This window comes from Azolla caroliniana, unplaced genomic scaffold, assembly GCF_043228905.1.
Source record: "Azolla caroliniana isolate FFs.n. ecotype wild unplaced genomic scaffold, voAzoCaro1.0.p SCAF_7, whole genome shotgun sequence".
Lineage (NCBI taxonomy): Eukaryota > Viridiplantae > Streptophyta > Polypodiopsida > Salviniales > Salviniaceae > Azolla > Azolla caroliniana.
In genome coordinates, this window is record NW_028230442.1 from 15,982,783 (window position 1) to 16,009,073 (window position 26,291).

The following is a 26,291-nucleotide window of genomic DNA, read 5'->3' on the forward strand; positions in this document are numbered from 1 at the left end:
GGGCGATGGTGACCTGCACGTGTTTTGCTTTGATTCCCCATTTCCTCATCATATCCCTCGTCAACGACCATGATTTTGAAAGGAAGGACTCGTTCTTCCTTCCATTATCCATATCTACACATCAATCCATTCCCCCGCCTCTTCCTTCTTCTTCCTTCTTCTTCTTCAATTTCCCCCCTCCTTTGATTTCTCTGAATCCCATCATCACATTGTTCGTCTGATCCACCTGCGTCTCAGATAAGAATCAGGAAAACTCCATACATATTCTTCACCCAATTTAGGTAAGAGTGAATAAGTTTTGTCAAAGTATTGCTTTTGATCCTCTGTTAACTATGGATCAAGGAGAGGTGGAAGAGGAGATAATGAGAAGCGACTTCCCCCCCCCCCCCCCCCCTAGGGGCATCTGTGGAAATAAGAAAAAACCTGGGGTGGGGTGGGTATTTTGGGGAGATTTCCATCTCCAAAACAGATGTGATGGGTGTCATGTATCTCTTTGTGGTTGACTGGAACCGCATGACAGTCTGTTCTGTAATTTGTCACATAGAATCATTCGATAATGCTGATACCAACATGTGTATATTGATTGATCCTTAATGTAGCCTCGTCCTTTGATCAAGTATTATTTTCTTACATTGCAAAACATGAATGGCTTTTCTCCCGCGATCTGTAGAGAATATGAACATGCCTTTTTTTTTGGTTTTTTTTTTCTTCCAGCTTCTATGGAACCAAATAACTTGCAATCCGAGGCAGTACCACATGATAATGGGAAATTGAAGCTGTCATCTGCAACGTACAAAATCGCCAGATTTCATATATACGATTGGATAGCCCTATTTGGTCTTATTATACTTTATGGTGTATTGAACCTTATTGATCCCTTTTATCGCTTCATCGGGGAAACAATGATAGGAGACTACATGTACCCACTGAAATCAAACACAATCCCCTTTCAAGTAGTACCTGTAAGTTTATTCCCAACATGTGTCTAATCATCTCTTAGATATGCCAATGCGAGAATCTTCGAATCAAGTGAAATGTGACATCTACAGGTCATCGCTGGAATAATTCCTATTCTGGTTTTTGTGATATACTTCCTCTACAGAAAAGATATCACCGATTTACATCATGCTATCCTTGGTATTATTTCGTGTGCTAAATATCTTAGTTCGAGGTTGAAAACTTTCAACAAAATTCTAAGATGCATTTACGGTTTTAGGCCTTATCTTTGCAATCGTGATCACGGGGATCATCACAGATACCATCAAGCTGGCTGTGGGTCGTCCTCGTCCAAATTTCTTCTGGCGTTGCTTTCCTGATGGACACGCTGTAAGAAGGGGGAGAGCAGCAACTATACTACTGAAGTGAAACTGTGTTTTTGCATAAATTGTGATCATGATTTATAATTATTACTTTGGGTTATTTATAAGCCAAAGGAGGAGTTTCTGTGGGGATAATTTTCTTTTTGTACAGGTTTTCAGTAATGTCACCGGAGACGTTGTGTGCAATGGTGATGCGGCAGTTATCAAAGAAGGCCATAAAAGCTTCCCAAGTGGCCACACATCATGTATGTATTAACAAGAAGATTATATTAGCAAATGATTGATTGATATATATCGGTGCAAATCTTGGGAAAGCACCATGCATGCATGCTTTTTAACCACAAAAGCATACCTCCTCAGAGCATGAGCATTTCTAACTAGGTGGATATCAGATCCCAGTAACTAGAAACCTTTGTATTACATCAGAAGATAAGCATTGAGTAATTTATTGAAATGAGGTGTTTGCTTGTTCCTCAGATGTCTTTGTGGGCTCTTTCCATATAATACCTTACATCTCCAAGCTCTGAACCATCTCTTCTTCCCTTAGTCATCACATCCTCCACTTTCTTTTCTCTGTTTCTTTGAAGACATTTTGCAATGATATTCTCTATTGATCGTTCGACCATCTAGTAAACATCTCAAACCATGAATTATATCTTCGTTTACATTGTATAAAGCCTTGTTATTTCCGTTGAGCCATGTTGCCCCTAAATAGTTCAGTCTTAGGTATCTGCTCAATATGGGAGGGATATCCTTAGCCTCATCTAGAAGGATCTCTTTCCCAGTGGAATACCGGCCATGGCAGCATGGACATACCATGGATTGAATTCTTGAAGCCTTTCTATTCTTTGGGTAGGTGAGGAACCGATGGAGAAGAGTTTCTACCTCTGTCTCACATCTAGAATGTATCCCAGATTTTCCAACCTGCTGATCCTCGCTTCATATACTATTGAACAAAATGAGCCATGCGAGTACTAGTGATTCTTGGGGCCTTATTGAACTCCAAATTTCTTCAGTCTATAATACCAGTGATGAATGAATAAATTTGTACTCCAAATCTGGTTAAGCCTAGTATAGGGGAAATAAACATCTTAGCTTGATAAAGGATGGACTATATTCCCCTCATAGCCGATTTCTACTTCTTGTGAGTTCTCATCTTTGTTTGCCTGAATTCCATCCAACCGTTTCCAGCTGATGGGTTGCAGAACTACATGGCTAAGTTTGGAAACCTCTATGATTTAGTCTGGAAGCTTGTCTCCCCCTACCTTGTTCTACATCTGCTACATTACAGTAGGAAACCAGATAGTCCTTGTGAGCAAGTATGGATCCGTCGTTACTGTACTTTTGACACAATGATGTGTGCAACCTATGTTGATTCCAGGCTTCCCACATATGCTTGAGAAAGACTCGATCCCTTGGGAACAATTTTCTGTTACGAGCAACAAGAAATGGAAAAGAGGGATTTTCTCAAAACTGCTAATACCTTGGATGTTAAAGATTGGACAATCATGTAAAATTAATTGGGCCAAATCCTCTGGGGGGGCTTCTCACAACACTTAAGGATCCATATTAGGTGGCATCAATGGAAACAAACTTTTAGGATGCATACAAGCAATTGAATGGCCCTAGTGGGAAAGCCAACTTAAGATAAATGGATAAGCATGCATGACTTTCAGTCCCAAGGCCACTTAACACTGTGACATCCAGGGATGAGCACCCTTTCATGAGGACTTCATGGCAATCCATGTGAAAGGCATGGCCAACTGGTGCAGCGTGCAGACCATTCAAATAAAGCAATGACATCGCGGTCACGAGAGCCCGGCTAAAAGGAAAGCTATACACAACCAACAAGGCAAGATGGTGAAGGATTTTGGGATTGGGTCGATAATGCGAGAAGAGATGCCAAAACATGGTAAATCAATAAGGAAACATTAATAGAGATTAAGAGCAAGGTTTAGTAGTGAAGTCTATGGCATAATGTAATGAATGGAATGTTGTTAGCTGGTGGAAGGTTTCTTCATCATCATCTTTCTTGTTTGGGTGTTGCTGCCTATGCTTGTCATTTTGCTAAAGGATACTTAGTAGGTTGTCATTGTTTCGGTCGTCCTCCAGTTGTTAGCTTGAAGATTGGCTTTGATCAAGCAATTCCTGGCTATACCCCCTATGTATTTAATGCACAAATGGCTTATCAGTTGCATCCCAATTCTTTCTTCTTGATTCTAATATAAAGTCATTATTTGCTTTCTTTTGGCAGGGTCTTTTGCAGGGATGGCATATCTATCTCTATATTTGGCTGGAAAACTCCAACTTTTCAACGGACGAGCGCATGTGTCTAGAGTTATCATAGTTCTGGCTCCACTTATGATTGCACTATTAGTAGGTCTTTCCCGAGTCGATGACTACTGGCATCATTGGCAAGATGTCTTTGCAGGGGCCCTCATAGGTATGCCACCATGGTCACTACTATAAGTTTCATTGTTTCAGCATAAGTTTCATACTCCACACACACTCACATTGTCTTTTTGCAGGGTCAGTAATGGCAACTGTGTGTTACCATCACTTCTTTCCTTCAACCTTCCATGCAACGGGTAAGCAAATATGAACTCAATGTTGGCGAGTAGTATATAATGTTTTATGATCTTATGTTCTGTGTATGTTTTTTATTTATAGGTAGCAAATCATATAACCACCTTAAAGTAGAAACTGACTTCAACTTACCGTATTTCGGCCGAGGAAGAGCCTCAGAAACCAAAAATGACCGTTCAAATATTGAAATGAGGCCGGCAAAAGATGATGAAAACAGTGAGGTCTGAAGATTAGGTTAATAATTTCTTTAAACATCAGGGACCTTCCGACATCAAGGAGCATTGCTATTTATTTTATTTAGCCTCAATTCTTTACACATTCGAAAGGTCAAGTTAATAATCCGTTTTCCAAACATCAACATATGTACAAAATCTGCATTAAAAATTCTATACCTTGGTGTTACTTGCATTTGTAACTCTATCAATATTAAAACAATCATTATCGTCTTTGTCTTGTACATTAGGGTGATCTATGAGAATCCAAAATGATGGATTGTTCTAAAAAGATGTCCATCATAATATTAACATCTAAGTAATTCATGGATGTGTTTCATCCACCAGGTATGTCTAACCATGAACCACTTATAGAAGAATAAGGAACTTTTAAAGAAAATTTAACAACCGAGTCAATATGATTAAGAACTTGTGGATAAGACAACAAATGAAGCAATCTTTCTGAGACCATGTCCATGAATTTTGACACTTGAATCTCACAAGTGTCACAACTCTCCAAACCCAGTGTTATTGTAGTTAGTTCCTTTCATCTAATTGTAATAACAAAACGAGGTTTACTAATAGTAATAAATGGATTCATTGCATGTAGCAATGAGCTTCTTCAACTAAAAGAGTTGACCATTCATGAGCATAATGGCGATTAGAAAAGATGACATACCAAGGTCATATGTTAACATGTACACAAATTAAGTCATAACAATTGTCATTGTCACTAATGCGATAAATGAAATTCAACTTAGAAATTTAAATTAGTTTAGAATTAAAAATAAAAATAAAGCTTATTGATTATATCCAAAAACCAAGAAGTTTTCATAAAGTAAGTTAAAATAGTAATAAAGGTAGGGGTTTTTGTCATGCATCTAGTTGAAAAGTAATCTCTTTATGTCTACAAAAAAGTAATAGTGACGTTGTACGCCATTTCATTTAAAAAGTGATCAACACATTTACGGGGTGCACACCATAGATTAGGACATTTCCACCTTAAAGGCAATTGATCTATTATGACATATGACAACGAGTTAGGTAGCGAGTCATCAAATCATGTCAAGTCTAATGAAAAAGGGGGTATAAAACTCCTTTTCGTGGATTTATATAGAGAAGTGCATTAGTAAAAGCATTTGTTCAAATAGGGATGCATACACATATACAAACATACATAAATGTATTGGTACATTGGTTTACACACCAACACGGTCTTTGTCGAAAAGGTGTTTCTAAACCATTGCATCCCAGGTTTTATAATGCGATACATCCTTATACCTTTGTATAAAACTAAGACAACCACCTAAGCCAACCATAACAATATATTTATAAATGATCCTTGGATATTATAGACCAACAAGATTATTGTCACCTTTGGCGCAACAAAGAAAGACTTGCAGAATTTTGTGATTCGAAATGCAAAGTTTGAGAACAATGAAAAGCTATGAGACATAAGTTGATGAGATATATGAGGTTGATGTTAATGTCATGTATGTATATGAAGTACATCACCATTCTCTCCTCACTCAATTTACATTGGATTAAGTTATTCATTGTATTAAATAGTTTACCACAATGCACAATAACCAAGATTGCAATTCCAGTTATGTGTGGATTCAACTACATTTCTCCCATTAGACACAAGAAAAATGTATAATAAAAAGAAATATATATATACATATGTCTCTGTGCACAAAGTGGAAACCTAGGTTGAATAGAGGCTTGAGGATTCACAGGTTTGTGATGTCCATATGAAATACAAGAATGATGCAAATGTGGGATATAAATTATTTTTGGCAATGGAAATATGTAGGGTTAATAGAATATACCTTTATTTATGAAGGGAAACTTGTATCTTATAATAACAAAACTATAAGATGAAGAAATATCAAATTTGGGAGAGAGAGCATAGGGGGGGAGAGAAACAAAGTAGAGAGAGAGAGATAAAGAAAGCAAGAAAGAAAGAAAGAAAGAAAGAAAGAAAGAAAGAAAGAAAGATATATTAACGTCTTCTAAGGCCAAAATTGGCTCATGAGAGAGAGAGAGAGAGAGGGTGTAGTGCAACTGAGTGTTTTGTTCATATCTTTCGGCATGTATATTAGAATCACGTGTGTAGATAATCGTTGGAAAGCCCTTTTGGAGACCTTTCCAACGAGCTATAGCGTGTTGCGAAACATATTTCGGAGCGTGAAACAGTGGTCACATTACTATTGCGGGCTTTGAGGGATGCCGGTCGAGATAGAGTTCATCCTCTCTTGGGGGCCTTCCTACTAAGATTGAGCCGATTCTATGGTGGTCTACACTTGATGGCTATGGCAAACAATATAAATCTTGGTATGTCTTTATTAGTGCCTACTTTTGATACATGTACGTCAATGTCAATGGATGTACAACAAGAGACGTCAAAACCAATGGTTCCACAGATTACTAATAAAGATGTAGGCAAGGAAATGAAAAGACCCAAACGTGTGGAAGACGAGGATAACACGTCATATGCTGATGCTATGCGTAGTGATGTTAACATTAAAGACGATGCACACTGAGAATATTTGAGATGCATGGCTAATGCTTTGATGGAGGATTGCATGAAAGAAATGCTAAAATTGCTTCAGAGTTTGATGAGGAAGATATTTTCAAGGTTGAGGTGGATACAAAAGAGTATTTATCATCTTTTTCAACATTTTATGATAGAGGAGTGATACTTTTTTTTACTGGCAAAATACATGCCCTTCATTGGGTCAAACAATGGCCACGTGGTGTCTTGCATGCAAATTGTGTAGAGGATGTGTATGTTGGCCCACATGGTTTCTATGAGGTGGTCTTAAATTCAAGTGAGAATAAAGAAACATTACTTGCTAGGTTGCCAATTTTCTATGGTAGGAGTTTGGTTCATGTTGTTCCTTGGAGACCATTGACTGAGTACTCGGATATATTGAAACAAGATTGTCCGGTATGGGTGGAGGTAGAATGTAAGCATTCCATTATGTGGCCACTTTTGCATTCAACAATAGAGAAATTGGGGAAAATTTTGGTGCCTCCTAATGCTAATGCAATGAATTGATATCAAATGTGTATTCTTTGGAATACTGTTATAAAAAGACCAGGTTGTCTACGAATAGATTGTATTGGTATGCTAACAAAGTATTTCAAACTTAAATGGGGTACATTTGCAGGCCATTGTTTCCATTGTGGAGAATTAGGGCATTTTATGGCAGAGTGTCCTCATACTGGTAAAACTTTAGAGAAACTTGAGGTGGTGGAGGATTTTCAAGAGAAATTACAATAGGATAAGGACCCTGATTTGTCTATGTGTGAGAATATTGAGGAACAAGGAGTTGTGATTAAGAAAGGGCCAAAGTCGTCAGATAGGGAGGGTCCATGGTCGGTAGTTTCTGGAAGAATGAATAGGTTTGGAAAGGGTGCTTGGAATAAATCCAATGAGGGTATGAAGTTACCATTAAAACAAGGCTCTTTTGGGTGTAGTAAAAATTCGGGTCATCAAGCTGATTTTCCTAAAAAATTATCATTTGATAGTAAAGGGAATTTGCATAACCCTTGGAATAAGCATACTCAAGTACAATGTAACAAAGGGAATAGATAAAGTGTGACAGGATTCCCTTCCCATCAAAATTTGTTTGGAATCTAAGGAGATTTTTTTCAGATTTAGCAGATACATCGACTGAGAGGGAGAAACAGGTTCCCTCATCGAAAGGAAAAGCTAAAGTATGAAGGTGACAACGTGGAATGTAAGAGGGATTTGTTCCCGATTTAAGATGCATGAGGTGTGGAGTGCTTTGTTACACAATCAGTGGGATGTTTTATGTGCCGTGGAGCATAAAGAACATAAAAATGCAGGTTTAATGGTTAACACTAAGGGTTATATGCTATGTTATTCAGGAAAAGTGAAAGGTGATTATTCAAGAGTTGTTATGTTTATAAGAAATTTGTTTTGTCCTCAAGTTATCTTTAGTGATGATTTTGGTTGATTTTTGGTTGTACAAATCTCTTATGAAGGGAAAATTTTGTGGTTGGTTGGTGTATATGCTTCAAATCTATCTCAAACATGAAAGTTGTTGTGGCAAAATTTGGCTTCGCTTCTTAAGCAAGGTCAAGCAGGAATAATGATGGGGGACTTTAATGTTTGTTGTGAGGAAGCACAATCAACTTCTATGCATTCTATAATGAAAGGATCTGAAACTCAATCTTGGGAACAATTACAAATGGATGTTCTACATTGTGATGTGTGGCCTTGGATTCATGGTGATGAGTCAAGTTATACTTTTTGATCAATGCAATACACATCGACTTGGAGTAGGTTAGATCGTATGTATATTATGCGTACTGATTCTTTCTTGCCAAAGATTTTGGATATTTCCATTTCTTATGATTTGGTTCTTTCAGATAATTTTCCATTAGTGTTTGAGTTTGCACATCAATCAGTTGACCAATTTAAATATTTCTTAAGACGACCTCCTCTTCGTTTTAATTCATCTTTTTTAGAACATGAAGTATTTCATGGTTACATGTGTCAATTGATTGAGAAATTCAATTTACATGTTCAAGATGTTGGGTTCGAGGTTTGTGATGTATTTGTTGTAAATGTGCAAAAGCTATCCAGATTTTATGGAATGTATAATGCCTTTAAGAGAAGGAGAAAAATAAAGGCTTTGGCTACATTGTTGGGACGATGTAATGCGTTACTAAGTTATTGGCAAATGGATGAGCAATTATTGGATATTCACAAAATATTATCAACCTCTTAATATGATATGAAAGTTAAGAGTTATCAATAAGCTAGACTACATAAGTTGAGACAAGAAGTGGATGATTGTAATTGTCAATCACACAATTTCTTTCATGCCCTTCATGAATCACATGCGAGGTATAATGTGGTGCGATTTCAGGAAAATGAGAGGATGATTATGGATCCTCATATGATTGTGACAAAATGTGTGGATTATCATAATCAATTGTTAGATTTAGAAACTCATGTTGACGAAACTGTTAATTTTGCTCGAGAGGTGTTCTTGAAGGAAGTTACAAATCATGTATCAATTGAGGTTTCTAATGTTTTGGACGCAGATATATCAGAGGCTGAGGTAGAAAACATGATTTCTCATCTTGTGAATGGTAAGAGTCCTAGTTGGGATGGTTTAACAAATGAAATCTTCAAGAAATATAATACAAACTTGAAGAGGTCCTTTGCAATTCTATTCCAGAATGCTTGGTCCACAGGGCACATGCCACAATCTTGGAAGATTGGTTTAATAAAACTGTTACCTAAAGTGCCATCTCAAGTGTCTTTTGCTCAATGGAGGCCTATATCTTTGATGGGAGGATATTATAAGATTTTCACAAATATTTTGGCTAATAGATTACATACAGTATTGCCAACTATTATCCATTATGCTCAATATGATTTTTTGGCCAAAAGAGATATTTTGCATAATATTTTAAATGTTTAGATGACAACAAATTTTGCTGTGGAAACTAAACAAGAGATTGTGATGTTGCAATTGGATCTAGAGAAGGCATATGATCATGTTAATTTGTCTTTTTTATGTCAGGTGATGCATCAAATGGGGTTTGGTGATCGTATGTCAAATTTGATATATACATTGGGGGATGATTCAATGTCACATGTCATGCTTAATGGAGGAGTAACACAACCTACTTCGGTTCGAAGGTCAGTTAGACAAGGGTGCCCTCTTAGTCCACTTTTGTTTACTATTGTCACTCATTCTATACTTGTTAAGCTACATAATATGGCAGATCTGGGAGACAGTGTATTGCTCAAGTGCTAGTAGATGATCATTTTATGTTTTTGGGAGCTACATGTAATAATGTTACAAAGGCTACAAAGGTGTGGGAATTGTTTTCTCTTGCATCAGGATTAAAGATTAATATGCATAAATAAGTTCTTATTTCATGTACTGAGCAAAATATATTGGAGCTTGGGTGGCCAGGAAAGATTGTTAATCGTGGAATTTTTTTTCGACACTTGGGTTACCCTATTGGAGTAGAAGTTTCACATGTTAAACTAATTGATTTGGCGTCGAAAAAGATTGAAATTAAGTTCATCTATTGGAGATCTTAGTCATGGCCATTTCATATAAGGGTTTAAGTTGTGCAATCCATTATGATACCCATGGTTTCTTATTATCGTCCATTGTTTCCATGGTCTAAGAAGGATGTTGAAAAGGTTACCCAATCAATGCGTTCATTATTATGGGAGAAAAAAGGGAAACATGGCATTTCTTGGTTGGCATGGGATCATATTTGTACTCCAAAACGGCTTGGTGGAGCAACATTATTGAGTGTATATGAGCATATGGTAGCTCAGAGGTTTTCATTACTCATTTCTATGTTTGCAAACACACAACCATGGATAGAAATGGTGATTTTCTTTATTGAGAAAATTGGCATAAAGTTTGGAAAAGTAAGAGTAGAAACACATTGGTGGAATGTAGTCAATTCCAAAAGGCAAGTGAAGTGTTCAATGTCTTGGTTTGTTGATCAATTATTATCATCTTGGTAGAATGTGTTAGAATTTGTCAAGTGGGATCCCCCATCACATAGAGAGCATGCAAATTCCCTACAGCTAGAGATTTTGGCAACATCAAGGTTGTTGGATTGGGAAAGTAAGCAATCCTTGTAACATCAATTTAATCGAATGGCTCGATTAGGATTGGTATCACTAAAAGATGCAATTTTGTCTTCTCAAAGAAGGTTGATGGGTTTTCGTACTGCTAGGTCAACATTTGGAATTCCACGCAATTATCGACACATTTGGGATACATTACAAGGATTATCAGTGTTGTAAGGGTGTGTGCCACATTTAAATGAAGATTCTCTATATCTTGATTGGACATTTGTAGGGGGGAACGACTTAAGTATGGTTTCAACGAATGCAGTTTATCATACAATTATTGGGAAACATATGTGGTTAGAAAAAAGGGTAATTAAGGTATGGTCTTTTCATAGGCCAACAATTTGGTGGAGAAATGTACTCCGGAAGGGTTGGTGTTCACATTTGTAATTTAGAGTCAATGTGTTTATTTGGAGGGTTATGGTTGGTGGATTACCATTCGGTGATGCTTTATGCAAAAGAAAAATAGCTAGTGGCATCTGTTTCTTTTGTACGTTGGAAGTAGAGCACAATCGACATCGATTTATTTCATGTCTTGTTACAAAGATGGTTTGGAGATTTATTAATGCAGTATGGATGTCCTTGATAGGAGTGATAAAATCTCCTTTCAAATGGGTTTTTGCACAAGTGGAATTAGGAGGTCTTTCACCTTCTTTTCAGATTAGTTTGGATTATTTGACGTATTATGGGCTTTGGTTTATTTGGCATATGCGAAATGCTTTTATATTTGATGAACAAAGGGGAGTACACTATTATGTGTAGAGATTGAAAGGGTTCCTTTTATGGCAATTTTCATTGTTGGAGATGTCATGTATATTCAATCATGAAGAGAGACAAGTATGTAAGTTAGTTGGGCATCACATTCGTCATTTGGTTTGATAAGAAAGGTTATGGGATGTTGAGAGACATATTCATGGTTTGTAATGATATGAATATGTATCTCTCTATGTAGATATGTAAAGATGACTTACAAGTTGTAATAGTGTGTTTTTTTACATGCAATTAATATAATTGTGTGATTTTACCAACAAAAAAAAAAACAAATTTGGGATGGTCTATAGACATAAATTTTGTATACAAAATGATATTGTATGCATATTTTTGCAGCGATTTGTTTATTTCGAAGAAGATAAATGTATTTGTATTTGTAACAAATCAAACAAATGTGATCACTTCATGAATACAACTCAATACAAATGCCATCTTTGTTGTTACCAATGAAGAGTGGAAGGTAGTAAGGTTATGCGAGCATGTAGATTACAAGGTTTTATTGTAAACATTAGAATAATGTTGTAGATTCTTGACAAGTGTACGAATGTAAATTGTAAGAGGCTAAATGCATTATGATGTTGCAAATCTCAACATACATAAGTTGGGGACTTCTTCCCTGATTGAATTTGTCTCATAATGATGTTGCAATATAGTTCAAGTTTCAACAAGTTAATGAAGAGAAAACCATACTTAGTATAATCTATTATTCTATTAACCATGGAGATAATGGTAATCCAAGTAATAGTGCAACGACTAAGAGTAAAGCACATCACTTTGATCATGTGTAGAAGAGAGAAAAAACACTCTAGTGTAGAGTTAGGAACCCTGAAGCACCCTTGGAAAGAACTTCGCCTTCCTCATTACAATTTAAGTGCACTTTTGTTTGTCCTTTTCACATTATGAAAACACAAGATGATTATATAGGTTTTAAAAATTCACTTTCTTTTATCTTATGTCAATGCCAATGTTTAGAAAGTGTAAGTTGTTGTTGAGAATCAAGCTCAACCTAGTCTAGTGTGTGAACACACCTTTTTAGAATGTATGAGCATTCAAAGGCCAAAAGTCACCACTACTTTCTACACATTAACTATGTGTCATAGAATCATATTCTATGACACATAACTAATGAGTTTCCACATTCCCCATGACCCATGAGCTTCTATAGTTCTAGAGAGAGAGTGGGTGTTTTAGTGAGTTAATGAAGAGAGACGATGACTCTTACTTTATAAAGAGTCGGTTATTCTCCCTTGTAATGCTACATTTTTGTACTTGATATTCTCCTTGTTAATATACATCTTCTTGAGTACTTCATTTCTTTTATCTATCTTGTGTTTCAATCCTCTCATCTCCTCTTTCCACAAACACACACACACACACACACACACACACACACACACACACACACACACACACACACACACAACACACATCTCTTTCGCTACACAGAATCATATCCAATTCTTTACATGGTATCATAGCGATTTGGTAGCTCGATCTAGCCCATTCGCGTGTGTTGTGTCCTACGCCAACGTTCAAGAAGAATCAGCTCATCGCTATCGTAGTGCCACTACATAGCTCATGCTCGAGAGAGAAGGAAAAGAAGAAGTAAATCTACATCGACATAATGAATACTCAAATAAGGAGGGCTCTCCCTAGCGAGAAGTTGGATAGAAACAACTTTGCATCTTGGGAGTACAAGATGCACCAATACCCTGGGAGCATGGGATAAATCGAGGTATGTCTATAGAAGTCGTCGATGAATGTTATGTGGTACCGACAACCACCGAATGTTGATGTCTGGGTTGGTCCCCATACATCTGAATGTATTACATCCAGGATCCCTTTGCTTACGTTCCTTTTCTTTGGGAATGGTTGTCGGTGCTATTTACTGAATTGGCAAGCTTCGCACACGCTTGCAATCTCCTTTTCAGTAAAGGTCGGGAGTTCGGTGATGACTCCTTTTGACTGTATTCCTTTTAGCTTTTGGAGATTGATGTGGCCAATCCTTTTGTGCCACTGCTCTATGTCAGTGTTGGCTCTATGACCCTAGGCATACATTGTCGATTTCATCTCATGTGAATCGAGGATGAACATCCGACCTTTTCTTCGACCGCCGACAACAAGTCAGCCTTCTTTTTCGATAAAGCATCCTCTATCGTTGAATCGAACTTGCATGCCTTGTTCCATAATCAGGCCAACCGCGACTAGGTTCTTCGTTGTTGTTGGAACATGCAAGAAGTTCTTGATGTAGGTTTGGTTGCCTTCTTCTCCAAATGGGACATTACCGACATGCTGAATGGGGTTAATTGTGTCATCCTCAGTTTCCACATATCCGGGTTGTTCGGGCTTTCGTAGATCTCAGAACCAATCCTCATGAGACGTCATGTGGTTGGATGCGTCCGAGTCGACAAACCATACATCTTTTGAGTTGGAGGTGTTGGTCAGGTTGGAGGCTGTCATAGAGTTCGCTCTATGCCTCATTACAAACATTCTGCCACAATCGTCGTAATCGGAGTTCGAGGCGTAGTTGGTGAGTTGTTGACTTGTGGAGGCCGACTCACTCTTCTTTTTGCGACACTTTGCCTCATTATGGCTAAGATTGCCACGGTATCCGCACTAGGCGGGGTTATTCTGTCGGCTTGGTCCGACATGATAGGTCCCCCCTTCTACCTAACGCTCTGCCTCGCGCATTTGCAACGTCTTGTCAGTGTTTGAAGTTTTGTTCCCGGGGTTTCCTTTGGTTTTACCAACCTTGATCTGGTTGGCCCCTTCTTCCACGACCTTGTCCTCTTCCTTCATCCAAGTTTGTGTAAAGCATCTGTCCGTCAGATGCGTTGCCTCTTGTTCGGACGTGATTTTCTTCCACCAGTAACATCGACTAGAGATCAAAGCAGGAGGGAGACTTATCCCTTGTGAGGATGGCCGACGAAATGGTGTTGAAACGTGGTGCGAAGCCGCTGAGGAATATCTGCACCATTTCTTCGTCGTCAATGTTGACATTGATTGACCCTAGGGAGTCGCACAACTCCTTGGTCTTCAAGGTGTAGCTGGCGATGGACATATCCCTCTGTTGAATAATGTTCAACTCTTGATGGAGATGAAGCTTTCGTGTGGTTGTGTTTGCCGCTAATATCTTCTTGAGGTTGCCCCACGTCTCTTTTGCCGTTTTGGCCTCTTAGATGTAGCCAAGCATGTGATCATGGACGCACGATGCAAGGTAGTACAACACCCGACTCGCTGCTTGCTCCCAAGCTGGATGGTCAACATGTTGGGAATATGTCCCTCTAGTGGGAGGAGCCGACTGATTTGGGCCAAGAAGTGCCAATAGTTAAAAGACAAGGAGGAGCCAACTGTTCGGACCGAATGCCGATAGTTGAAGAGTCGACTATGAGAAAGTTGACTATGAAAATTGACTGGGTGAGTCAACAGGAAGGAGATCTAGGTCGAAGACATGACCGACTAGTCGGGCCGACCGGATGCTCAATGACCTGGCCGACTAGACAGTCGACACTAGAGTCGAATGATGGCTATTTATTATTATAGATAATAATAGTAGTGATGTGTAGTAGGGGCTACACTTGTAAATAGCCCATATGATGTATGAGTATAAATACATCTAGGGCAAATGTTGAGTATAGAGCGTGAGTAGAACAAAATAGTGTGTGCCTCTGTTTTGGTATATATAGAGAGAGGGAGCGGTGCCATAGCTAAGAGAGCTTGGATGCCAAGTCTTCGGTGTGGTTGATACACTAGACATTGAGTGTGTTGTAATCTTCTCTATTGCATATCCACTATACAGTGAAGTTTTTTTTGTTCTCCGTGGTTTTCTCCCATTTTAGGGTTTCCACGTAAATCTGTGTGCACTACTTTTCCTGTGTTACAGCGTATTTCTTTTCATGTGGACCGACGACACGTCTCTCAACAAATTGATATCAGAGCTTGAGGTGCAAGCATGGAAGCAGGTGTGAGCGGTTTCCTAGGTATGCTAGTTTTGAACTCTCAGAACTATGCAGACTGGAAGATAAAGATGGAGGACCTTCTCATAGTCAAAGACCTGTACGAGACAATCGACAAAGTAGAAATACCCACGGGGGTATTACAGTCGGAATGGAAACATCTTAACAGAAAGGCGGTGGCCACAATCCAACAGTGTGTCGATGTAAGTTTCCTTCAACATGTGGTGAACGACACAAATGCCCACGAGATGTGGCAGAAGCAATCAGGTCTATACAAGAGGAAGAACACCCTCAGTAAAACATCACTAATGAGAAAGATTGTACGGATGAAATACAGAGACGGTGAGAGCATTGTCGAACACATCAACACATTCATCGGGTATTTCAATCAACTTGCTGCAACCAAGTTTCCCCTTGATGATGCGATGCAGGCCATCCTACTAATGTGCACATTGCCGGATAACTAGGAGAACCTAGTGGTTACTCTGAGCACCTCTTGTCAAGAAGAGAACTTGTCTTTACAAGTGGTGAAGACAAGCATTCTGAATTAGGAAGCGAGAAGGAAGGACAAGAGGAAGGAACCGGTAAAGGAGTCCACCAAGGAGAGAAAAGTCTCAACACAGATCGAAGTTCAGAGGTAAGCTCGTGTGCTTTTATTTTGGAAAGCCTAGACACTTTCAAAAGGATTTCCGACACCTCAAGAAAGAAAAGAGTGTCGGTATTAATGTCGAACCTAGGAAGATTCCTGAAGAAAAGAACACTTCAGCCATTGCTACGAGCAATGAAGAACTTTTGTTCATTTGTGAATAGACAAGTGCAAATCTTGCAAGCGAAGAATGCACTTAAGTGATCGACTCTGGTGCATCTTTCCACATAACCCCATCGAGAGAGTATTTCTTGACTTAAATAGCCGTTGATCATGGTTATGTGAAGATGGGTGACAGTGGGGAGTGCAAGGTAGCCAGAATCAGAAGTGTCTACTTGACGACGTCGACCGATTGTCGACTGACTTTGAAGGATGTTCAACACGTCCCCGATATCAGATTGAATTTGATATCGACTGGAAAGATGGATGAAGAAAACTATAGTGGTAGTTTTCGAAACAACAAGTGGAAGTTCTGCTGTGGAAACCTCATAGTGGCCCGAGCACAGAAAGAAGGCACACTGTATATGATGCATGCCAAGAAGAGAAGAGGCACATCATTCCACACAAGACTACCAAGGAGAAGAGAAGATGCATTGGATCTAGTACACACGGATGTGTGCTATGTGGATGCTCCATCACATTGAGGTGGATGTTGGCATAAAAGGCCGACTCCTTCCAAGTTGTATCCGACCGAGTGTGAACTCGTCAATAAGTTAGGGCTTAGTATATAAGCAAATACCTAACATTGTATAGAGTGACAAGAGGAGAGAGACAAGAACTGATTCTCTGGTTATGTGTATTGTATCTCTAAGAGAGAGTGAGAATGAAGCAATAAAGCTTTCCATTAGAGCTTGCATTGTGTAAGTCTACGCCTATTCTATTTTTTTGTTTGCGTTGTTTGATGTTCATAACCGACAACAGATCCATACAGGTTTCCGCAAAACGCACTCGTTGTCAACAGTGGACAGTACTTCGTAGCGTTTATTGATGACTATAGTTGGAATACATGGGCCTTCGTATTGAAGTCGAAGGATCAGGTACTGTCAATGTTTAAGGAGTTTTAGACGGTGGTGAGGAGTTGGGATGTAGTCTTCTTGGAAGAAAAAAAAATTGAGGACTGGAAGAAACAGAAGTCGGAATCGACTCCCCAATCGCCCTTGACCACCATCTTAAGGCTACCTGAACCAACACAGTTGGCTGTTCAGAGATAGCCAGTCGACACAACTAAATCTGAGTTGGTCGATTCAGAGCAGCCGACAAATATAGATCAATCAGAGTTGGCAGACCTATGGAAGTCGATTGAAGACTACGAGTCGGAATCGACAAATCTTCAATGACCGAACAACACAAATGAACCCGAGCCGAGAGTAGAGTCGGAAGAAACACCCAAACTGGAGCTGACAACAAGTGGAAAGAGATACCCACTCAGAGAAAGGAGAGCACCGACGACATATTCCAGTTAATACATCCTCTTGACTGATGAAGGAGAACTGGAGTGCTATGAAGAAAGCACAACCGATAAACATAGCAAGAAGTGGCTAAATGCGATGCAAGAAGAGATGGACTCCTTGCACGAAAATTACACCTACGACCTGGTAGAGTTGCTGAAAGGTATGAGTGTACTCAAGAATAAATCGGTCTACAAGGTGAAGACCGGATAAGTCAACTGTGCTCCTAGGTATAAAGCCCGCATTGTGGTGAATGGTTTCCAATAGAAAAAGGGCGTTGACTTTGATGAAATATTCACTCCAGTTGTGAAGATGACATCCATTACAACTGTTCTGAGCATGATCACTAGTATGGATTCGGAGATCAAACAGTTGGATGTCAAGATGACATTCTTGCACGGGGAGCTGGATGAAGAAATCTACATGCAGAAGCCCGAAGGCTTTCAGGAGAAAGGGAAAGAGAACTTGGTGTGTCGACTGAAGAAAAGCTTCTATGGCTTGAAACAAGCCCCACGCCAATGGTACAAGAAGTTCGAATCCTTCATGATGGAACATTGGTTCCAGAAAACACAGGTTGATCACTGCGTGTTCATCAAAAGGTACTAAGAAGGTGATTTCTTGATTCTCTTATTATATGTAGATGACATGTTGATAGTTGGTCAAGATACAAGGAAGATCAGAAGCTTGAAGAAAGCTCTAGGCAAATCGTTTGCCATGAAAGATCTTGGACCGACTAAAAAAATATTGGGGATGCACATAGTTTGAGATAGAACTAAGAAAGTGTTGTGGTTGTCACAACAGAAGTATGTGACAAAGATCCTAGAGAGATTCAACATGTCAAAAGCAAAGCCGGTCGGCTCTGTGTTACTGACTAACTGCAAGCTAAATGCAAAGCAATGCCCGAGAGGGGAGAGTACCATATGCCTCAGCTGTTGGCAGTTTAATGTATGCTATGGTCTGCATGAGACTAGACATAGCATTTGTTGTGGGAACAATAAGCCGATATATGAGCAATCCATGATGAGAATACTAGGCAACAGGAAAATGGATACTCAGGTACTTAAAAGGCACCTCGGGTTATGCATAAGGTATGGTGCCGGAAAACCCATGCTCGAAGGGTTTACTGATTCAGACATATCGGGGGATGCAGCCTGGAGCCGATCCACGTCAGGGTACGTGATGACCTATGCAGGGGGAGTAGTGTTGTGGTAGTCACGATTGCAGAAGTCTGTGGCCTTGTTGACCACAGAGGTAGACAGAGTATATGGCAGGGGTAGAGGACGACAAGGAGCTGATTTGGATGAAGAGTTTCCTTAGTGAACTCAGGATGAAGCAAGAAGAATTCTTGCTCCACTGTGGTAATAAGAGTGCCATACATATTGCAAAGAATGTTGCATACCACTCTCGAACCAAACATATACAAAGGAGGTATCACTGGTTGTGAGAGAAGGTAGATGAAAGAGAGTTTTCCCTCGTGAAGATTCATACCGACGATAATGGATCTGACATGCTCATGAAGAACCTACCAATGGACAGACTCAGTGTTTGCCGACAGAAGACCAGACAGACAGACTCCCACCCACTGGAGAGAAGGGGGAGTTTGATGGGAATATGTCCCTCCAGTGTGAGGAGCCGACTGATTTGTGCCAAGAAGTGCCAACAATCGAAGACGAGGAGGAGCCAACCATTCGGACTGAGTGTCGATGGTTGATGAGTCAATTGCAAGAAAGTCGACTATGAAAATTGACTGGGTGAGTCGACAGGAAGGAGATCCAGGTCGAAGACACGACCAACTAGTCGGGCCGACTAGACCGTCGACACTAGAATCAGTTGATGGCTACTTATTGCTATAGATAATAATAGTAGTGATGTATAGTAGGGGCAACACTTGTAAATAGCCTATATGATGTATGGCTATAAATACATCTAGGGCAAATGTTGAGTATAGAGCGTGAGTAGAACAGAATAGTGTGTCCCTTTGTTTTGGTACAAAGAGAGAGAGAGAGAGAGAGAGAGAGAGAGAGAGTGGTGCCATAGCTAAGAGAGCTTGGACGCCAAGAGCCCGGTGTGGCTGATACACTAGATTGTGAGGGTGCTATAATCTTCTCTATTGTATATCCATTGTACAATGAAGTTTTTTTTGTTCTTCGTGGTTTTCTCCCGTGTTAGGGTTTCCACGTAATACGTTGTCATAGTGTGAATCACACACTACGTGAAATATGTAAAATACTACAGTAGACATTCGGTTAAGTGCGCACTTTGAACGCAAGGGAAAAGTGCGCACTTAACCGAGCTGCGCATTTAGGGCTTTTTTAGTAATAATAAAAAAAATCCCAATTTTTTCTTTCCTGTTCTAATTTTGAGAGAGCCCAACCCCAACAGCCATCGTTGAGGCCCTCCTTGCTGCTATAATCGCTCCCACGTTGCTGCAATCCATGTCACTCACCACGTTTCTTTCTTATGTCTATTTTTTGGTGTCTATGCTATGAATACGAGAGAAAGATTCGGAAGAGAAGGGAGGTCTTGTGGATAGTTTAGATGGCCTGATTCTCTACATATTTTAGATTGTAATCGTTTAGAGATTGTGCGTGATGTCGTTAGTTTGAATTGTGGCATGTGGTTTAGGAGAAACGATCCACGTACTTGGTTGAGATAGTGCTACAAAAATACCTAAGAGTAGCGAGCTATCAATCGATTAATAGTTTTTCTTTTATGTGAGTCCACATAACAAGCTATTAATCGATTAATAGCTTTCCCTTCATGTGAGTCCACATAATGAGCTATTAATCGATTAATAGTTTTTGTTTTATGTGAACTCACATAAAAGAAAAACTATTAATCAATTAATAGCTTTCCCGTAATGTGAGTCCACATAATGAGCTTTTAATTGATTAATAGTTTTTCTTTTATGTAAGTCCAAATAACGAGCTATTAATCGATTAATAGTTTTCCCCTAATGTGAGTCCACATAACGAGCTATTAATCAATTAATAACTTTCCCCTAATGTGAGTCCACATAATGAGCTATTAATCGATTGATAGTTTTTCCTTTATGTGAGTTCACATAATGAGCTATTAATCGATTAATAGCTTTCCCCTAATGTGAATCCACATAATGAGCTATTAATTGATTAATAGCTTTCCCCTAATGTAAGTCCACATAATGAGCTATTAATCGATTAATAGTTTTTCTTTTATGTGAGCTCACATAATGAACTATTAATCGATTAATGGCTTTCCCTAATATGAGTCCACATAATGAGCTATTAATCGATTAATAGTTTTTCCTTTATGTGAGCTCACATAATGAGCGATTAATCAATTAATAGCTTTCCCCTAATATGAGTCCACATAATGAGCTATTAATTGATTAACCAATCGATAGTTTTCACTTCATTGACCCTCACCCAACCTATGCAATGGTAGGAATGCAAGATCTAAGTTCAATTCATTTTGTGGTTCACAACATCAATTTTATTAAATGTTGATCATTTTGTTGTTTTTTGAATGTTTAGAATATAGTTTCAATTTGGTTTTATGTAATTTCATCATGAAATAATGAAATTTTTATGATCTCTATTTTGACCTCTATAAAAAGCGCACTTAATAGAATGGCACATTTAAGTGGGCACGCACTTAACCGAATGTCTACTGTATATCTGATTTAAAGTACGTATAATAAATAAAATAAAATATTAAAAATGTTTATTCCATGCATAGGGCAGAATTCGAACGCTATACCTCCATGTAGACAAACCCCAATCTTACCATTGTACTAACTTATCCTAAGTGTTTTAAAATATAGATTTAATACATATAAGACCTTTATTTACGCCTACCTTTATTAAAAGGTAAGTCATGCATTAGAATGCGTGAATACTTTATTTATAAGAAAAATGTACACCAATAGAAAATGACTTGTGCACATCTAGCGAGCATGAGCACTATATTTAGGATATAAAAAGCAACTCATGCACATTTAGTGTGCATGAACACTTTAGAAAAAGCATGAAGCTATGCTTAGCCTCTTCCATCCTTATATAAGGAGGAGAGAAAGATGTATGGGGGGTTGTTGATTATTTTACAAGGATTGATTAATAAAAAATAAATATTCGTGGGATTCACGATTTTGCCATCTATTTCTCTCTTACATTCTAAGTATCAATTAATACACTATACTCGTGGGATTCACGAGTTTTTCATATCTTTCTTTCTTACCATATATTTCATATTCTTAATTATCTTAGAATTTTCTTTTCTCCTAGTCCAAAACCTCGGTGGTTCCCACCCGATTCACGCAACGATCCAGAGCCGAAAGGCACGACACAATTGGTGAACCCGACATGAACACGGGTGGCAAGGAGATGGAACCCTAAACCCGCTATCTTCGGGACTACAAGGCGGAAATGATACGATGCGGGATTTCGGAAGGACTACAAGTGACATCCTTAAACCGGGTCGCTACCGACGGGCTTCAAGCAAGTATCCACGGGCTATGACAACAAAATCCGACGTGGGAAGCATTTGAAGAGGCGCTAAAGACCACGTTCGCTATCGAGGACTCCTCCAAAGCAACGCGGAGAGGATTCGAGGATTGGGTAGAAACGCCAGACAAGGGGATGAAGGTCCTCGATGTGTTTTCGGCATTCGAAAGTCGGTTTGGGAGGTTGTTTGCGAGAGATCAAGCTATCCTCACACCGGACAAAGTTATCATGTTCTTACGAGCCGTAGACGTCCGAGACCGGAAGGATCTTGGAGTGCTTGTAGAGGACACGACTACCGAGAGTGGCCTCACCGAAGCATGGGAAAACGTGTTGGATATCGTCGCGCGATACACAAAGAGGGGGCAATGGCTTACCAACGAAGAAAAGAGGGTTTCGGAACCGATTCCGAAACCGAGATCTGGATCGGAAGACCATCAACCGCGGGCTCGGGAAGCTACGGCCGAGAAGGGAATCGACGCAACTATGGTGGAGCAGTTGCTGAAGGAGATGGACCATCGGTGCATATGGTGCGATAGCACCGAACATGATCGGAGGGATTGCAACGAGCACAAGAAAGCGCTACGATGGGATCTTATCTACTACAAGGGAAATTGGATTCATTCGATGGACTCTCGGAAGCTGCTCCGACCGAACTTCCGAAAAGGCGGCATGAAGAAGGTCCTAGAGGAGGAAATAGCGGTGAAGAGCAATTACGCGACAACCGCGGGAATACGTGTTGGGGAGTCATCAGGAGCAATGGTGTCTTTTTGGCCGGAAGTGCTAGAAAACACCGAGAAAACCGACTCCAACGAGATCCGAAGCACCGCGGAAGGAATCCGGGAAGCTATGGGATGGGAGTGCCCCGTTGATAAGAATAGCATATACGCCCTATGTCAATTACATGAGGTGTATGTGGACGAGAAGCGGAGACGCACGGAGGATGCGGCTGGACCATCGAAGACACCGGAGAGCTGGAACTCCGACATTCAAAACTCGCTTTGGACATCGAGCAACGGACAAACATAAAGAAAGTGTTCGAGGAGAGAATCCTCGATAGCCGGGTAGATTTTTCACTTCGGGAACTACTCGGAATAGCAAAAAAGGAGTTCCATGATCTTCTTGTGGATCTCGTAAAAAGAAAAAGACAAACTACAGAGGAAAATGCGCCGATGGTGAATGCAAATACCGTTGTGGTGAACGACACCGAAGTGGAGGACGAGATTCCGAATTCCCACTATACAAAGCCACATTGGGCGCGCGCAACTACGGAGACTCTGGTTCGAATCGGCAACATCAAAGAGCCCATGCTAGCATTGATTAATCACGGATCGGAGATCAATTTGATGTCCAAAGAGTTCTACCGGAAGGGGAAGTGGCCTATTAACACCAATCATGGATGGAAGATCCGGGCGGCCACTAAAGCAACAAAAGATCTATTTGTGGCTTGTCTGGATGTGACGGTGAAGATCGGGGATGTCGAGATCGACCAAAATTTCTTCGTACAAGACTCATGCACATCTAGCGAGCATGAGCACTATATTTAGGAAATAAAAGCATACTGTAAAAAAAAGCAACTCATGCACATTTAGTGTGCATGAACACTTTAGAAAAAGCATGAAGCTATGCTTAGCCTCTTGCATCCTTATATAAGGAGGAGAGAAGGATGTATGGGGGGTTGTTGATTATTTTACAAGGATTTATTAATAAAAAATAAATATTCGTGGGATTCACGATTTTGCCATCTATTTCTCTCTTACATTCTAAGTATCAATTAATACACTATACTCGTGGGATTCATGAGTTTTTCATATCTTTCTTTCTTACCATATATTTCATATTCTTAATTATCTTAGAATTTTCTTTTCTCCTAGTCCAAAACCTCGGTGGTTCCCACCCGATTCACGCAACGATCCAGAGCCGAAAGGCACGACAATGTGTGCACTGCTTTTCTTGTGTTTCTCTGTGTATTTCAGCATATTTCCTTTCTTGTGGACCGACGACGCGTTGTCGTGGCATGGCTTGTCCAAAAGCGTAGCATTGCGCAGACAAAAGATAACGTGAAAATGAAGGAATCACTAGGATTATGGACGGAAGAGATGAAAGAGTAGAGATGAAGTGAATAGAGATCGACAGGATATGGCAAGGTAGGATTTTTAAGAAATATGAGATATGGCAAGATAAGATATAAAATGATATTTGAGAAAATGTAGGAAATTTATAATCATTATCATGAAAGAGTTACAAAATGGCTACGAGCGTCGTTGGACCTTCGATTTTCGTCTCACAAACTAACCGCTCTTCCTTTCCTTGATAGTAGACCATAATCTTCCATTCAAGAATCTTTCGACGAGGATAAGGCTCGGACCACCACCCTTCCATTGCGAGTTGAGGACCACAACTGCCAAGCTAGTTCTCCTCTAGTCTTTTGAAGATACCTCTCTCTCCCTCTTTGTCTATTATGATCTATTATAATTCTCTCATCCCCTTCTCTTTTTATAGCAAAGGGATAGTCTTGCATATGGTCCATGTGGCGCACATGCAGATTGGCTCTTGCATGTGTGCTATATGGTGCACATGTAATACATTACAATGTTTACACTATTTAATACAAGTTCAAATAATACAACACGTAGGTTTTTGAAATGTTGTGAGTATTGGCTAAGTGGTAGTGTTTGTGGCTTTCAAAGTTGAGGTTGTGGGTTTGAGTCGTCTCTAGAGCATGTAATATAAATATTTTTCTTTCCATAGTTGTTGTATATAATGTACTATAATATTATTTATATAGTTTATATATCATGAATGTTTGCTAATTCAACTTTAGGCTCATAAGGTGGAAGTTACTTCAAGTCCTCTCTTGTCCTCATAATATAGTGTTTTACTTTATTCACCTATATAATGTATAATATTATATAAAACACTATCAAGATTCTTTTTATTTATAGTTATGTATTTATCTTATTGTAGACTTTTGATGTGAAGCTTTCATACTTCACGACAACGTCTCTCAACACGGCATGTGCTGGGTTGGGTTGATTTTCATTTGCTCCTTTGACATAACTCTAATAGTCTTGGCCGACAAAGTATTGGTGCATCTTGTACTCCTAAGTTGCGAAATTGTTTCTGTCGAGTTTTTCTGTAGGAAGACCGCTTCCCATCTGAGTGTTTATGTCGAACCTCTTCTTCTCTTTATTCGAATTGTGTAGGTCGTTGCTATAACGATCTGTCGGGTCTCTATGAACTTGAATATGTAAACCTTCGTGGAAAAGGAAATGACACTTACATTGTGGCATCCAGGTATGAGCACCCTTTTATGAGGACTTCATGGCAATCCATGTGAAAGGCATGGCCAACCAGTGCAACGTGGAGACCACTCAAATAAAGCAATGACATTGCTGTCACAAGAGGCCGACTAAAAGGAAAGGTATACACAACCAACAAGGCAGAATTGTGAAGGATTTTGGGATTGGGTCGATAATGCGAGAAGAGATGCCAAAACATCGTAAATCAAGAAGGAAACTCTAATAAAGAGTAAGAGCAAGGTTTAGTAGTGAAGCCTATGGCATAATGTAATGAATGCAATGTTGTTAGTTAGTGGAAGCTTTCTTCATCATCATCTTTCTTGTTTGGGTGTTCCTACCTATTCTTGTCATTTTGTTGAGGGATACTTAGTAGGTTGTCATTGTTTCGGTTGTTCTGCAGTTGTTAGCTAGAAGATTAGCTTTGATCAAACAATTCTTGGCTATACCCCCTATGTATTTAATGCACAAATGGCTTATCAGTTGCATCCCAATTCTTTCTTCTTGATTCTAATATAAAGTCATTATTTGCTTTCTTTTGGTAGGGTCTTTTGAAGGGATGGTATATCTATCCCTATATTTGGCTGGAAAACTCCAACTTTTCAAATGGCGAGCGCATGTGTCTAGAGTTATCATAGTTCTGGCTCCACTTATGATTGCACTATTAGTAGGCCTTTCCCGAGTCGATGACTATCGACATCATTGGCAATATGTGTTTGAAGGGGCCCTCATAGTATGCCACCATGGTCTGTACTATATGCTAATTTCCCTAACATTGTTTCGGCATAAGTTTCATACTCCACACACACACACACACATTGTGTTTTTGCAGGGTCAGGAATGGTAGATGTGTGTTACCATCACTTCTTTCCTTCAACCTTCCATGCAACGGGTAAGCAACAATAAACTCAATGTTGGTGA

At 39.4% G+C, this 26,291-nt stretch overlaps 1 protein-coding gene across 2 annotated transcripts; it reads left to right on the top strand.

Annotated features, from left to right (window-relative positions):
- Positions 1–152: 152 nt before the first annotated feature.
- Positions 153–26,291, top strand: LOC147862054 (lipid phosphate phosphatase 2-like). 2 transcript variants are annotated; one of them, XM_087322488.1, is made up of 8 exons: positions 155–281; positions 715–962; positions 1,050–1,137; positions 1,217–1,326; positions 1,471–1,564; positions 3,574–3,762; positions 3,848–3,907; positions 3,990–4,353. In XM_087322488.1, the coding sequence occupies exons 2-8, from the start codon at positions 720–722 to the stop codon at positions 4,130–4,132; spliced, it is 927 nt and encodes a 308-aa protein (XP_087178614.1). In that variant the 5' UTR covers positions 155–281; positions 715–719; the 3' UTR covers positions 4,133–4,353. The 2 variants fall into 2 exon arrangements, with proteins under 2 accessions (XP_087178615.1, XP_087178614.1); XM_087322489.1 differs by lacking the exons at positions 3,848–3,907; positions 3,990–4,353 and adding an exon at positions 26,203–26,291 and having other exon boundaries at positions 153–281.